This window comes from Narcine bancroftii, chromosome 4, assembly GCF_036971445.1.
Source record: "Narcine bancroftii isolate sNarBan1 chromosome 4, sNarBan1.hap1, whole genome shotgun sequence".
Taxonomy (NCBI): Eukaryota; Metazoa; Chordata; class Chondrichthyes; order Torpediniformes; family Narcinidae; genus Narcine; species Narcine bancroftii.
The window spans coordinates 183,917,720-183,934,604 of record NC_091472.1 but is presented as its reverse complement, the minus strand read 5'-3'; the positions used below and the strand labels follow the sequence as shown (position 1 = coordinate 183,934,604).

The following is a 16,885-nucleotide window of genomic DNA, read 5'->3' as shown; positions in this document are numbered from 1 at the left end:
TCCTGTCTTCTGAAATAATTCTTTAGATTGTTCCTATTCTTTACTATACGTGACAAAACAATTCATAGGAAAATTATGAAAACTATAAGAAAATTAGAGAATAATATTAAAGAAAACCACATTAAATCCCCCTTTAATGAGTTGTCCTTGCTACCTTGCAAGACAACCACAACTCCTTTTTTATATGTGGGCTGCAGTGTATACCACAAATGTCAACAGATTTTGCAGTGTGCAGATCCTGCCCCCTTCCCAGCCCTCCCCCAGAGAAATCACTGTATATTATTCTTAAAAATATAACAAAGCCTTTACCCCCACCCCACCTCTTTTTACTTAAAAGTCTGTAATCAGACTATTAACATTCCAACTTATTTATCTGCATTATCCTTACAGTCCTTTTATTATTTCCTTCACTCCTTCTTGTTGCTTATTTGGCAATTGATCTGCAAAGCAACAAGTTTCTTCTGGATCTGAAAACAGTATTTTGCCCACCAAGGATGAATATCTTCAACATTGCTGGATGGCGTAACACAGTTATAACCTTTTTTCCATAGTAGTTTTTGTTAAACTGCTTTAGCTTCTTTAAAAGTTTGAAGCTTATATCTGGGTAAAATATTTTTTTTTTCCATTGTACTCCATCCACAATGGTTCCTTGTTTTCTTTCACTCTTCTAATAGCCAGTTCCAATATTTTCTCTCTTGTATATAGTATAGTTTTTTTAGCATGGAACACGATTTCTGCTGTGGCGCCAATGCTCTGTGGGCTCTTTCAATTTATATTTCTTCTTGGAGTCCTTCTACTCCCAAGATCTGTGGGGTCCATCTTTTTATTAATCATCTTTTTATTAATCACCTTTCAGGCCCACTATTTTTATATTATTACGCCTGCTGAATTCTCTAACATGTCAATTTTCTGGGCCAATAGGTCAGGTATCTTCTTAATCTCCTTATCTCTATCTTCAAATTTTTCTCTTAATTCATTCACCTCCATTTCCACACCAATCACTCGGTCTCCACTTCATCACTTCACTTTCTCATTTCTGCCATAGCATTCTCCAGTCTTTGCATTTTTACATCTGTCTCTTGCATGGTTTTTTTTAAGTTCTGAATTCAGCCATTATTATTTCCATTAGAATCTTTATTTGACTGTCAAAATATTCCTTATCTACCATCTGCGTCTGTTTTTTTTTTACCTTGTATTTTTTCTTGTATGTCTATCTTTTTTGAAAATTTTATTTATTAAATCATGGTTAAACATACAATAATGGATACAATTTAGAAAAACAAAATACATTCATGATATTTTTATGTAAATAAACCCTCTACAAAGCCCCACCCTAACCCATCAACCCCTACCCACCCCCCCCTAATCTACCCCCAAAAAGAGGGAGATCACATAACATAATTTTCATCAATTAATTACCATGGTTTGGAGCAACACCACTAATGTGCGGAAAGGGGATTTAATAATTCAACCCTATGTAATCCAAATATGGGCTCCAAGTTTTAGCAAAAAAGGATTAATTATTACATAAATTATGTCATTTTTTCCAATGGAATACAAGATCTCATCTCCATATTCCATCTCTGAATACTCAAATCAGTCTCATTTTTCCAAGTGATTGCCAAACATTTCCTAGCCACAGCTAAAACCAATCTCAAAAATGCAATTGAAATTTATTTAATTTTAATTCTAAACTCAATCTTTTAATATTACCCAACAATAATACTAAAGGACCTAATGAAAGTTTCAATTTAAAAATAGCTTCTAAAATTTCCTTAAATCTTTTCCAAAAGGATTTCACCTTCTCACAGAACCAAGTAGAATGAAAAAAAGAGCGTACTTCCTTATGACATCTAAAACGTAAATCCGAAGAAATAAACTTATATTTCCTTAATTTCTCCAGAGTTAAATATAATTGATGAATTATAATGAACCAATCGATACCTTACATTTACAATTTTGGACATACTATCCTTACATAAATTCATCCAATCATCCTGAGAAACAGATATAGCCACATCTTTTTCCCATTTTAATCCAGATTTATGAATATCCAGCTTAGGCATTTTATTCTGCAATAAAGTGTACATCTCAGATATAAATCCCTTCTTGCCACCTCCAGTAAATAAAATTTCAAACTTGCATTGTATAGGTAACCGTAAAATACGTCCAAAATTATCCAACAATAAGGCTTTAATTTGATAAGAAAAAGAGTATTCAAAGATATATATTTCTTTCACTCTTTGAAAAGAAATAAAATATCCTGTTTCATAACAATCTTGCACCAATTTAATACCCTTTTGATCCCATAACTTCAAAATGCGATTAAGTGCAAAGTTTATTTTGATACAAAGGAGTTTTATCTGAAGTTTTACCTTGAGTACCTATGACTTCATTTCTTTTATATCACAAATCTATTAAATGATTCAAAACAGGTAAATTATAATTACTCAATAGTTTAGGATTCCATCTATAAATAAACTGATCCATCTTCCTCTCACCTATCTAAGATAACTCAATATTTGCCCATATCAAATGTTTATCCACTTCAAACATCTAATTAATAAATCTCAATTGTGCTGATTCATAATAATTTTGAAAGTTAGGGAGTTGCAAACCTAATACATATTTCCACGTTAATTTCTTTAATGATACACTTACCATTTTATCTTTCCATAAAAATTTCCTCACCAAAGCATTTGAATCTTTTTAAATTTTGAGGAATCTTATAAGGGATAGACTGATAAAAATATTGAATTTGAGGAAAACTATTCACTTTAATATAATTAACTCATCCTATTAATGTAATTGGTAAATCTTTCCACTGATTCAAATCATATTTAATTTTAGACAATAAAGGCAAATAATTCAATTCATATAAATGACTATAATTACAATCTACCTTAATCCGATCTGACCATTTAAATTTCACAATACGCCTGCACAAAGAATAATCCATTTCAGCTAAAGGCATAATCTCATTCTTTTCCCAATTAATTTTATAACCTGATATTTCACCATACTGCTCTGGTCTATCATGCAAATTCCTCAAAGGTTTTGTTAAATATATCAAAACATCATCTGCAAACAAGTATTTTAAATTCATCGATTTCACCTTAATACCTTCAATGTAACTATCTTGTCTAGTCATGAGCTAAAGGTTCAATATCTATTGCAAATAGAGCTGGTGACAAAGGGCAGACTTGCCTCATCGATCTAGTTAACATAAAAGGTAAAGATAACTGTCCATTTCTCACAACTCTAGCAGTAGGCCTTAATCCAACCAATAAAAAAAGCCAAAATTAAATATTTCCAAAACTCGAATAAAAAACCCCTCTACTCTATCAAAGGCCTTCTCTACATCGAGAAAAATAACCATTAGTAGGTTAGATTGCTCCCAAAAACATTAATTGAAGAAATCAACTTTACAATATTATCTGCTGAATACCGATTTTTAATAAAACCCACCTGATCTACATGAATTAAACCTGGTAAATGTTTAGCTAGCCTGTTAGCTAGAACCTTTCCCACAATTTTATAATCAACATTTAACAAAGATTTAGATTTATAAAGCTCTGCTTTCAATGGATCCCTAACTTTCTTAAGAATAACTAACTTTATCTTCTTCTTGATCTTCTTTCTCTTGTTCCATTTGTGACAGAGTATTTAGAGGTGGTTTGGGAGGAATTGTTGGAGCAGCTTGTACACATTTTAAAAACAGAATATTTGCAGGACTTTTGCAGAATGTTTTTTGCAGGAGGCAACAAAGTATCGACAGCAGCTTGCCTGGGAGAGCATGTGATCTTTGCAGGTAGAGGAGAAGAGCTTTGCTCTCAGAGAGGGAGGGTGTGAAACAGAGAGGAGAGAGACAGAAATCAGTTCCAGAGGGACAAGCTGGCAAACTTTGGAAGGCTGCCTGGACAAAGGAGAAGACTTGCGGTCTGAAAGGTGACCTGAAAGAAAGAGGATCATCTGGAGAACCCTGAAGGGGGCAAGTTTCGTCAGCAAGACTGATTGAGAAGGAATCAGTTGTGGATGTCCTGGAAAAGGAATCTCTCTCTGAAAACCAGCAAGAACCCTACTGATGGTAATCATTTGCCTGTTAAGCACCAAAGACTGGTGAACTTTGTTAATGCTAACTTCTGTGCACAGTACAAGAAGTGCCTGCAACCAGTGAGATTGGATTGTAATCCAAAGAACTTTTCTAATCTTAAAATATACATTTCACACACCTGCACTTTGAATTAGAGAGGGGATTAAGTAGTTAGGTAGGTTAAGTATTAAGTTAAAGTTCAATTGTTTTCTTGTTCAAATATAAATAAAAACTACTTTTGTTTAAGTAACCCTGATTTGTGGTGCATATCTATTGCTGCTGGTTTTTGGGGTCCTCTGGACTCCGTAACACACTTCTTGGCTCCGGGTTAATCTTGCTTTTATCGTCTTCTCTGTAGCTTCTCCCATGATAGCATCAGCATCTTGCAGTTGGTGTCCGTTCCTTTCGGTGTCTTCTTTAGAATGCGCACCGTGCACGCGCACTGGCATTTCTTTTTCAGGCTCCGCAAGCCAGCGTTGCAGACCACCCTGTGGGACGTGACCCATGAGCTGCCCGCTTACCAGTTTCACAGCTTGGACCATTCTCTTTGGGAGAGCTCCCGGTTCACAGTGATTTCTTCACCTCATCTTTGCTTGCCGTTGTAGTCTTTTCCTTCTTTGGAGCCATCTCCAGGTTTTTCTTATACTTTTTATCTTGCAACTTTTTTGTTTTACTTCTCAAATTTGTTTTTCTAACTTTTTTTCAACTTTCTCTGTGGAGGGCTGGATTTCCCTAACCAGCCACTACTCCATCACGTGACCACCTCTCCATGTTTGGATTTTGAAATGCATAATAATGCAGGAAAGCTTCACTGGTTCTATTCTACTTTCTTTTTAATTGGGTTGATTTCAAAGGCATTTGTAAATTACACAGAAGCCCACCCAAGTCTAGATCAGTGGTTCTCAACCTTTTTTTTCCCCCACTCACATACGACTTTAAGTAATCCCTATGCCATCGGTGCTCTGTGATTAGTAAGGGATTGCAAAAGGTGGTATTTGAGTGGAAAGGGACTGTTGAGAATCACTGCTCTAGAACCAATTATTACTGAAATATTTTGCTTGAGAAAAATTGTCATTGGCCCATTTCCTTTGGAGTTATGAAACCATGCACATAACAAGTCAATTAGGTACGATTAAAACAGTGGTTTTCAAACTTTTACTTTCCACTCATTTGAAAGGAGTGGGAGAATGGCCAGTGCAGATTGAAAAAAAACCTGTGATCCATGTTTAATTATATCACCCCATTACTGAAGTTTACAAATTCCCGATGACCATGAGTTTGCTCCAGGTGCTCCAATTTCCACCCACAACGATGTATGGGTTGGTAGGTTCATTGGTCCACGATGTGTGGGTTGATAGGTTCTTTGGGACTATTTCTAGTGTGCAGCTGAGTATTAGAATATGGGGAAGTTAATGGAGATAACAAAACATTTGTGTAAATAGCTGCTTGACAGCATGGACTCAGTGGGTTTTTCCACTACAAGATTCCAAGTATAAGCCATCAAACTACACAACACATTTAGAAAGACCAATGGACAAGGAAAAACAAATTTAAATTTTTGAGCAAGAGACAGACAAGGAATGCAAAGAGGAAACTTTTTTTAAAAATAAGAAATGCAATGAGCTGGCAACGACATGCAACTTGCTACCCACAAGTAGAAGCAGCAATGATCAATGATTGCAAAAGGAAATTAGATAAGCAACTGATGGAAATAAACTTGTGGTGTCACAGACGAATGGAACTGACTAGATTCCTCAACAGAGACAACATGGCCACAAGGGTTAAATGGTCCATTTTCTGTGCCATAATGACCAAATGATTTGCAAGGTTTTGGATAACTCTCTGAGTTAAGGTTAATTAGATCAAATTCTATAACTATGGTTTGGACTTCAAGGCAATGATTGAGAAGCAGCCTAAGAAATTAAAATCAGATGAGAAACGACAGCAATGGTATTAGTCCCACTCTTCTACTATTGCCTTTCCCTATAATTATTACGTTCAAGTGCCTGAAAAGGGCTGGATTCAACTTCCCATATTTAGAGATGGCTGCACTTGGCTGTTCCCATAATCTTCTGACCCAATAGCTTTGCTCATGATATGAGACAAAATTGATCTTCAATGTTTAATTTATCCACAATTTATGAAATAGAATCTTAATAGTTTACTGGTAATGCAGCTTCAAATCTAACAAAGTTTAATTAAAAAATATATAATTCAAATTTGAACTAGATTTCACCTTTATTATCAAGTACAGAGGCATTGCCCAATAGATTCTATATTTAAGTAAAAACAGAAATTTGACAAAATCCAAATACTTAACTGTAACATATAAATATACGGTGCAATACAATTCACTAAATGCATGACATTTATTTGAATTGGATATCTAGCGGCATCAACAGAACAAATTTTATGTGCATTTCTTTTTTAAAATGCACAAAACAATGATTCAACTTGCTAAAAATATTCAATGAACAATTGATGTGATCAAATAATGCATTAGCTATGAAACAATCACGTAAAAGTCACCAAAAGTTAATCATGTCCACTTTGCATAATCTTACAGGTAGTATTACTGTACTGTAATTGCAATTCATTAACTGAGTTGTAAATTTGGGCAAGATATTATCTAAAGTTAGATTATCATGATTTATTAAATCATTTAAAAGATGCATTTTAACAGGTTATGATTTTCTGCATGTCAGAATCCACACTAAATTCCATTAATAAGAAACATATATCAGAGTATCACATTTTGCAGGATTGATTTTGTCAACCATCATTATTTATTTCCAAACTGCAAAACAAACCATTTTTTCCTGAGGCACATCCTCTAGAACCAATTTCAAATTAATATTTGTTGGTGCTCTTGAAACATTGCTGATATAGTTTTAACACCAAAATATATTTTGTGGAATTTGATGATTATCTCCCAGAGGAATCATACAAATTTGTATGATCAGCTCGGAAGATGAAGTTATCTACTTTAAACTGAGTTGAAGTTGGAACAGAATAGAGTCAACTTTGCAGCTTTATTTATATTAATTTGGTTTAACATTATACATCATAATTAAGCTATATATAACCTGGCAATGAATTACTTCTCACATTTACAAACATGCCATATGGTCTACACATTCATTGGCAAAACTGAAATTTGTATCAGGGAATTGCACATTTACACAAATCTATACCATATTTCTATCCGCATGCAATGTACCCACAAAATCAAAGAAAAACTCCAAATGCAGAGTAGCAAGAAATCTTGACTATTTCTTTTCACCACAGCACATTGTATATAGAACACCAACTTGATTTCTCTTGCATAATTTTGGATATAACAACATAGAAACACTCAAAGGAATAAAAAGGAAAACAAAGCAAAAATTGTGCTGGAAGAATTCACCCTTGGTTTTAATTGCAACCTGGGCAAATGATAAAATCATCCAATTATCTCTGAATATACAAAGAGCGCAGAAACAATGATGCATGATTATGGAGAATGCATACTATTCTTTTTCTCTCTTCCCCCAACAATGGAAGCTGAATAGGCTGACATTTTTTTTCTCTCCTTTAGATTATTTGGCCATACAAACTTTAGATCAATATTGATTTGTCTCTGAATATCTGTGGATCCATCACTCTGGGATCTCACTGGGTACAAACTGGAAGAGGGCCAATAAGGCAAGACCTCTCTATCTGGCCCCCTAAGTTTGGGCATGTGCAGTCCATGGACAGTAATTGCAAACAGCAGGCCTTGGTCCAGCAAATTCCATCCCTGCTTTATTTTTTTACACCAGTGAACAAATGACCATATGTATTTCAGACATTTAAAGAAAATTTTAAAAAGTCATGAGTAGATAGTCTTTGTTATTTGTAATAAAAATATAAAATACTTAATGGCATAAAAATAAAGAAAAGTTGAATGATTAAAAACCAAAACTTAGGAGCATAATTAGAGCAGATCATTAATTCACTGAGAGCAACCCTGATCCTGGTTGTTGAACATGGATTGAACAAATCATACCTGTTAACAGTTCATTACAAATTAAACAGTGCTGGTGATAAGCAATGGTGTTTATCCAGCACTAAGCAGTGTTTTGGTCAAATTTTTCCAACACTTGATTCAGACGAATGTTCATGAGCCTAATTTGACCATCAAGATGTTCAAGTTTCTTATCTACTTGACTACCACTTCTCCTCCAATAAAAGCCAACTGGGTCAGTTAAAACGTACGTCAAAACTATAAAACAAAGGGGAAGCACAGCACCCTCAGGGTCACCTTCAGTCTTCTGCAAAATATATAAACAAGCAAGGGCAAAAAAGATCACTCGTGCAATCCAGAAAAAACACCCAAATATTGAGCGCAACAGATAAAACAGAAATCCCAGACACATTGATATGAACCAGTAAGCTAAAAGCACAGCAAAAGAGATCAGGAGGACTTGAGATGGGTGGTGAATCGCTGTCGCTGGGTTCAGATACTGATGCAGATTGGATGCTGCAAAAAAAAATATATATATTTTGCTTACTATAGTAAACAAGGCATTTTAAGAATTTAATTGCAGAGTTTTGATGAGGGGTCGCAGACCCAAATGTTGACAGAGATGCTGCCTGATCTCCAGTTTTTCCTCGCACTTTGTTTATTTTGTTGTAAAGTGCACAGATGATCTTCAAGTTATACATGAACTCTTGGATGCAGAATAAAATGTGCACCTCAAAGTATAAACACATGGACACCACTATTGAGAGAGAACAAAGGGAATAATTGACTTTGGCTTAACACATCGAAGCACCATCTCCAACATCATTCTGTCTGAAGTGGACTTACAATATTCAGATCCTAAATTGTCTTTTATCTTTAAAACCATTGCTCTAACTTGTCTAAACAAGGTAAATCGTGTAACTTATAAAACTGCTGGGATGGACATAGGGCAGTTATCCAATAATCTCATGACTTTGGTGACACAGGATGAAATTTACTCCATTTTTTCATTTCACTCTTTTTTTCTATCTCAAAATAGTTGGTTCATTAGACAGGGATGAAATTATTTTTTTATATATAAAGAGTTTCAAGGAAGCAGGAAATAAGCCCTAGCAAGTTTAAAGGGATCAGAAATAGAACCTAATGAGCTTGTTTGCCCATGTCCCTGAATCCCTTAATCTGGTTGCACACCTTGCTTGCAATTTGGACCCTGGCTCTGGCCAATTATTCCCCTTGCACTCCAGACTAACGAGCAAGTCAGAAATGGAACTATTAAGATTTCTCAATTAGATATTGGATTAAAAATTTTACTGCATATTCAAAATCCAAGTCAACATTTGATTGTATTTTATCAAATGCAACATCAAAACTTTACAGTCATTTTGGGGCTACAGAATAACTTTTGCATGAAAATGCTATGAAAAAGAGATGATTACAAAGTGCACATGATGACTCAAGCTCTTTCATGTAAATATCCCTTCTCATCCCAACATTTGTCTCAACTTAATATGAGTAGATTTTTACCATCAATTCCAAGAATTTCTAGGAGATCTGACCATATTTTCCACACTGTTCTCACCAACACATCCATACCAAACACGAACTGTTCAGTTGTCCTGGAGAAAAACTGGAAGAACATTTTCCTTGTTAGTTCATGAATTTTGAAAAATCCAGTCCATTCAAATGGAGCACATCTGCAAAATTTGGCTCTGGTGACCAATTGCATGAAGTCTGTAATGAGGGCCTCTTACTCCCCTTAGTCCCCCATCCCAAAGCCAGAGGAAATTCCCAAGTACAGAGGCAGCACCAAAGATGTATGCTTCTTTAAATCAAATATCAACTTTAACATTACATCAGTGTTTCCACAGAAATAATAATAAAAATCAAAAGCATCGATTAACATTTAAATATTACAGTTCACATCAATCCTGTACAATTTGATTTGAAGTATAGCAACACATATTATAACCACTAGGTGCTGCTATTTACCAAGGGCAAAATGAATGTTGCTTTATGGAGATAACATATTTTGCAGCCATGACATGGTAAGAAATTATTCAGATCTGAACAAAGATGACCCAAACAGCAAACTTGATTCCCAGAAAGAATTTCTCTTAAAAACTAAAGACTGCATTACATTACAATGCAAAGCCAAGCAGCAGCACCAATCATTTATTATTCCATTCCTGGCCACTCTCTACCTCCCATCATACCCTCTCTCCCCATAAAACCCACAACCCAATCCCATCTCCTCCTTCCCAACCTTTCAGAATCATCCTCACCCTCCCCCAACCAATTCCCTCCTCCATCCACCCTCCCCATTCTTCCAGTCAACATTCCCATCATTCCTGTCTTAGTCCCATCATTCATTCCATCCTCTATCTCCCCTTACTTAGTCCATCCTCTCCAGTGTCCTTGTCCATCTATTTTTCACCACCCACCAAATTGCATCTCTCTTCCCTTGTTTCTTTCCACTCTTCCCCTTCCCATCTCAACTGTCTGCTTAACCCTTTCTCTTCAACTTTCCTTCCTTTTATCGTACCCATACTCTCCTCTCCTTCCCCGCCCCTCTGCACCTCCCTCCCTTGACCTCTATTTGCTCATCCTTCCCTCATGCTCCTCCCCTCCCCCAGCCACCTCCCCTCCCTTCAATTCCTCTGCCCTTCCCTCCACACCCCTCCTCTTCTCCTTCCATATCAATGCTGCCAACTTTCTCCTTTCATTTCCTCTGCTATTTCCTGTTTGGGATTAGGTTTTTTGCACCAGTGGCTTGCCATACATGAGATGCAGCACACCAGTGTTGGCTTCAGGGGTCACAATATGATATTAAGAGCAACCTTGTCCTGGTTACACTGCATGAAACATAGGGTCAGAAATGAAAGCCGAGCAAAAGAGTGGATTGGTTCCATGTTTTGAAAGTGTTATTGGGACTGTCAGACAGCCAGTCAGTGCTCGAGATTAGACACGAGCAACAATTGCTCAGTGCAGTGGAAGGACAGAGTTTTGTAAGTTTGAAATTGTGTATTTTGATGACAAAAGTGACCAGCTAAGCCCTGGCCACACCTGATTGATAAGCTATAGCATCTGCACATTTTCCAGTATCAACATCCATGGAAATGAAAGGGGATTTGAGAGGAAATTGGAATTTTTCCAGTCCCACTACGAGAACTAGCAACACAGCTAGACAAGAACCCAGATAACATTAGAGTAGCTACTTGGTTATCTCTCATGGGGAAAAAACGCTGCAAAGTTCACACTACACTAGACATAACAATTGAAGAACAAAAGAAAAGTGCAGAACAGCTCAAGAAATTAAAGGAACATTTTGAACCTGCTACAAATGTCATGTATGAGCAGTACGCATTCAACCCTAGTGACTAGCATGGAAATGAAATTCATTACAAGCACTGCATTGCCTGATGTTATCTCTTATCTCATGATTCATGTTGGGCCAGAAGGTGACATCTCTAGCTTTCCTCAGACTTGACTCGATTCCTTGGTGGCTCTACCACTGAAGAAAGCAGAAGATGGCACAAATTATGAGATCTTTGCCATGAGTTAGCATAGCAAAACGATGAGAGAAATTGATGAAATAACCCCAGCTTCGATACTCAAGCTGACTAACAAGACTTCAGCAAATTTAAGAAATGACTGAAAGAGATGAAACACTGCAAGTACTCAAAGATGTGGTGATAAGAGATTGGCCAGAGACAGTCAACAACACACCAGTCACCATACTAGAGTATTCGGCGTATAGGGATGAGATTACAAGCCATGATGGCATACTCTACAAGGGTTTGAGAGTCATAGTCCCTATGCAGATGAGAAGAGAGATGGTGCAATGTGTCCATGCAAGCCACCAAGCAATCGAGTCAAGTCTGAGCAAGGCTAGAGATGTTGGGCCATATTCTGGCCCAACATGAGTTATGAGATAAGAGATAACATCAGACAGTGCAGTGCTTGCAATGAGTTTCAAGCCCAGAAAACAACGAAACCCCTCTAGACTCATGTAATCCCAGACAGATTGTAGATGAAAGTAGGAACAGACCTATGGGAAGTAGCTGAGATGGAGTCAATGACAAGTCGTGACAGAATATAGATATGTTTTTGGGATATAAATTGAGACAGGTTTGTTAGTGTAGCTCACATACAAACACTTTAAAACAGATCTTATGGCGCTCTGATAATGCTAGACATGTCAGGGCCTCAGAACCTTTGCAAAAGCTTTGGAGAGTGCCCAAGAGACTTTACTAACAGATTGTTGTTTACAAAAAGGCAACAGATGAAAGAGTTTGTCAGACCCGTATTCTGTCTGGAGTGGAACTTGCTATTCTAGAGGGGTCATGCCGTTTTGCAAGCAAAGTAAAACAGGGTGTGTGTGTGAGAGAGAGAGAGAGAGAGAGAGAGAGAGAGAGAGAGAGAGAGAGAGAGAGAGAGAGAGAGACACACAGATCAGTTTTACAGTTGGCAGCAACAACTGGAACAGGACAAGCTGGCAAGCTTGTGGAAAAACCCATTTGGAAGACAGATTGTGAGTGCTTAGTTCAACCTGGTCAAAGCCCTTGTGGTTCATGCAAGAGGAGAGGACTAGCTGTCTAATGTTTCACTTGGAATTTACCTTTCAAACACAAAATCTTGGTGAACTTTATAAATGTTAAATTCTGTGCACAGTACATGAATTTCCTGCATCCGTGAACTTGAAGGAATGAGAAGTGAGAGTGGACTGTGAACTAAAGAACTTTTCTGAACTTACACATTACATTCACATAAGCATAGAATTAGAAGGGGGTTAAGAGGTTAGTTAAGTCAATAGTGATAAGTTAAAGTGTGATTCTGTTTTCATGTTTAAAGATAATTAAAAGCAACTTTTGTTTAAGTAACCATTTGTCTTGGTGAATATCTATTGCTGCTGGGTTTTGGGGTCCTCTGGGCTAGTAATAAAGTGCAGGCGTGATTGTGTGTCTCAAATCACATTTTAGCTATGGTATCCCAGATGAATTACTGAGTGATAACAGACCACAATTCACCAGTGATGAGTTTCAGCGCTTCATGGATGAGTGGGAAATACAACACACAACATCCCCTCATCATCCACAATTCAACGGCAAGAAAGTAAGCTGTGAAGATTGCCAAAACAATCATGAAAAAATGTGCTGTCAGGAACAGATGTGCACAAGGTAATCCTCGAATGGAGAACTACTCCTCCAGAAGGAATGCACAGCAGTCCAGTGCAGAGATTAATGTCAAGCCGAACACAGACAACTTTACCAACAGAAAAACAACTCCTAAAGCCAAAAGTTGTGAAGAGAGTGCAAAGAAAGAAGGGAGAGAACAACAGAAAGACAAGATCACAGTACCACAGATCAACAAAGCAACTACAAGAACTGAAAGTGGGAAAAGCTGTCAGAGTGCAGGTCTTCAAAGCTTGTGGTAAAGGACATCTACATGAAAGCATTAGGGTGTGTATGAAAAAAGGTGTTGCCTCAGTCATATCTGGTAAAAGTCAACAGGCAAATCACATCAGATGAAGCAGCCCCAAAGGACCAAGACAGAACAGATAGTACATTGATGGAGATGTGCAAACACAGGGAACTCCAAAAGACACATCGGCAACTCCAGCAACAGTGCCTACAAGTGCTGCCACACAGAGTCAATATGCACATTGTCGTCGCAACTCAGCATGCGATCAGAAACCACACCAGCAACAACAACCACAGGATGCACCAAGGGGCCAGCGAGCATCAACACCACGATGACCAGTTACAACACCCACGAGAACCATCAGACCACCAGCGCAATACAAGGAATTTGTAAAATACTGAGAATTGACATTTTTTAATGCAAATTCACTGTAAGATGTTGAACTCATAAAAGAACAATAATAACAAGTGAAATTATTCATTTTTTCTGGACTGGAGATTTAAAGACTTAAAAAAATAATGATAATACATGTTTTTGTTCATATCTCAAGGTATAACTGGAAAAGACGCAAGCCCATTAGCAAATCACTTGAGGTTTTTTTTAAAAATGAAGAGGTGAATGTTTAGGATTAGGCTTTTTGCAACCAGTGGCTTGTCAAGCAAACACTGAAATGAAATGCAGCATACCAGTGTTGGCCTCAAGGGTCATTATATGATTTTAAAAAAGGGTTGTCATGGTTTCACCATGTCAAACATCCTCGCCACCCTCATCCTTCCAACTTCCAATCCCCTCCCTCCCTCCCCCTCCCTCCCCCTCCCCTCTCACTCTGGCTTCTCCCCCCCTCCCCTCCCCTCCCTCCTATCTCACTCTGGCTTCTCCCGCCCCTCCCCTCCTATCTCGCTCCGGCTCCCCCCTCCTCGCCCCCCTCACTCACTCCCTCCCCTCCCTCTCTCCCCCCCTCCCCTCCCTCTCTCCCCCCCTCCCCTCCCTCTCTCCCCCCCTCCCCTCCCTCTCTCCCCCCCTCCCCTCCCTCTCTCCCCCCCTCCCCTCCCTCTCTCCCCCCCCTCCCCTCCCTCTCTCCCCCCCCTCCCCTCCCTCCTATCTCGCTCCGGCTCCCCCCCCTCGTTCCCCTCCTCCCCCGTTCCCCTCCTCCCCCGTTCCCCTCCTCCCCCGCTCCCCTCCTCCCCCGCTCCCCTCCCCTCCCCTCCCCTCCCCTTCTCCGGAACGTTACCTTGTACACCCCCTCCACCATCTCTTCCCCGAAGACGGCCACTAGATTTCGGTAAATTCCATCCGCCACTTCCCTGAAGAAGTTGTTCGGCCTCTCATATGTCGCTGACCGGCGGGACTTCGCCGACTCCACCGACACAAGGGCGACCACGAGCAGCGCGGCCACCAGCACGCCCCGCGCCATCATGAGCCCAAGATTGCCCCAGTGCGCCCTGCAAAGGCGTCCGGCCGGCTCCCCGCTGCCCCAGCCCGCCTGTGCAACCGGCAAACACATCCCACTCCACTCTCCAAATAAACAAACCAGCCGCTGTTTCTCCACACTCAACCTGTGCCAAAGAGTGTCATCTATGGTGTCAGTCCTGCAATATTTTTGACTTTTGATAACTGCTGCCTCTACATGAATTGCAAGATTTAAATAATTTAAAATATTTCTCCACAATGGGAGTCTAGGCTACAGGTCCAGCCAGATGCAACCCACCACCTCTTACACATATATTACACACATATTAATCCAATACATGGGGTGAAATATAAGAAAAGACAGATAATTTGTTCTTCTAAAATAATACCTTAATCATACATTGTATAAATTGTATGTAGCCTTCTCAATCAAATCCATTTTATCAAAATATCTCAAAAGAGGGGAAAAAAAACACTATTAATCGAACCCCTCCTGTCGGACTCTGGCTTGACCTTACTCTTAATTTAGTCTATGTGTGGTCTGAGTCCAGCGTGTTCTTTGAATGAAGTGATAGGAGAAGGTATTCGGTTCAACAGTCAGTTTATTACACAGCACAAGAATAAAACTTAACAGAGCTCTGGGTCAGTCGTTAGTTCATAGGTCACCTGCACAGTGAGCTATTCCCCAAGACTGACCCCTATTGTCCAGTTGGCTCAGTTTATATAGATCAACCTTATCATACAGAACAAAAGTTGGCTTCCTTTGCTAGATTTTTTTTCATAAGGGTTATCACAAGTCATCTCCTGTTTTGCAGATATCTGGGGTGTAGCACTCCCATCTTAATCCTCCAGGCCAGACTATCCTGTTGATTTGATCAGAAATTAATTCATCCCCAGATATTTCTAATCACCATTCTGTTCCTGTCTGGCCAATTTCTGCTGTTCTCTTTAACACCTCCTCCTGCCTTAATCTTCCTCCTAGACTGGTTTTCCATTCCCTTTGTTTCTTGCAGGCCATTCTTTGTTCTGGTCTGGCCTGTGTCTCCTGTGCTACTCACCACCTCCTTCAGTTTGGGCATTCCTCCTAAATCGTTTTATGCATTTCCTCTCCCTGTAGTTTGGGAACAGACAATTTTGCTCAGCCAACTTTGCTCCATGCTGTGATTGCCACTTAATCACATTCCTCTTTTCCCCTGAACCATGCAGTACATATAAACTTATTAATTAATCATTTCTTTCATAATGTTTTAACCCCTAGATTCCAACACTCCCTCAAAACAAGGTTAACTTGCATATCCAAAATATATAGGAAATGAAAGATGACATTCAGAAACCAGACGTTGTTCAGGAACATCCAAACAACGTAATTATTTTAAATTATGGTAATACTCCATGAGTGGGCCCCACATCTTGTAAAAGTTCACCTTGCATCTTTGCATTATGTCTGATTTTTTTTCTAAACTTCGGAAGGTCATGACTTCCTGTAACCATTGAATAGGAGTGCTCTCGTCCCATTTCATCAAAATTTTAGATCTTACACCTTACCATGTACCTTTATTCCTAGAAACATTTAGCCAATGTTTCTATATGTTTCTCTTTCCAACACAGACACCCACAGCTTTGTGTTCTTTTATCTCAAAACCATTGTCTACTTCCTAAACCAAAAAAACATGAGATTATTTGGGAGAAACAGAAGTACCTTCACAGAAATTGCTCGAGACAAAAATTGAGAATTTTATTATACAACAATGCAAAGTTGGGTGCTTCCCCTTACCTTGGGAATTGTGATAGTACAGATCTATCACCAATGTACATAGTGTATATAGTTACTGTATCTAGACTGTGCTTACAGCGATTGGCTGAGAGCTAAGCCACACCTATTGTCTGGGCCTTAAAGGGTTGTGTCCCTAGCCAGGTCGGATCATTCCGGACTGGTCGGTCACCTGTGAAGAGCTCCGGTCTTTTGCTAATAAAAG

General features: G+C 38.6%; 1 protein-coding gene across 1 annotated transcript; it reads right to left on the bottom strand.

Annotated features, from left to right (window-relative positions):
• Window positions 1-6,312: 6,312 nt before the first annotated feature.
• Window positions 6,313-14,963, bottom strand: bri3bp (bri3 binding protein). Its single transcript, XM_069933206.1, has 3 exons — window positions 14,731-14,963; window positions 9,603-9,705; window positions 6,313-8,594 (listed from the first exon to the last, which is right to left on the bottom strand). The coding sequence occupies exons 1-3, from the start codon at window positions 14,914-14,916 to the stop codon at window positions 8,182-8,184; spliced, it is 702 nt and encodes a 233-aa protein (XP_069789307.1). The 5' UTR covers window positions 14,917-14,963; the 3' UTR covers window positions 6,313-8,181.
• Between the last annotated feature and the right edge of the window lie 1,922 nt (window positions 14,964-16,885).

What these genes read in the sequence shown, in the direction of transcription:
- bri3bp (XM_069933206.1), bottom strand. Translation starts at nt 14,916, where the DNA reads ATGATGGCGCGGGGCGTGCTGGTGGCCGCGCTGCTCGTGGTCGCCCTT. An exon ending in TGGTGGAGGGGGTGTACAAG is followed by an intron (nt 9,706 to 14,730) that starts GTAACGTTCCGG and finishes ATGTTCTTCCAG; the next exon opens with TTTTTCTCCAGGACAACTGA. An exon ending in AGAAATTCTTGGAATTGATG is followed by an intron (nt 8,595 to 9,602) that starts GTAAAAATCTAC and finishes TTTTTTTTGCAG; the next exon opens with CATCCAATCTGCATCAGTAT.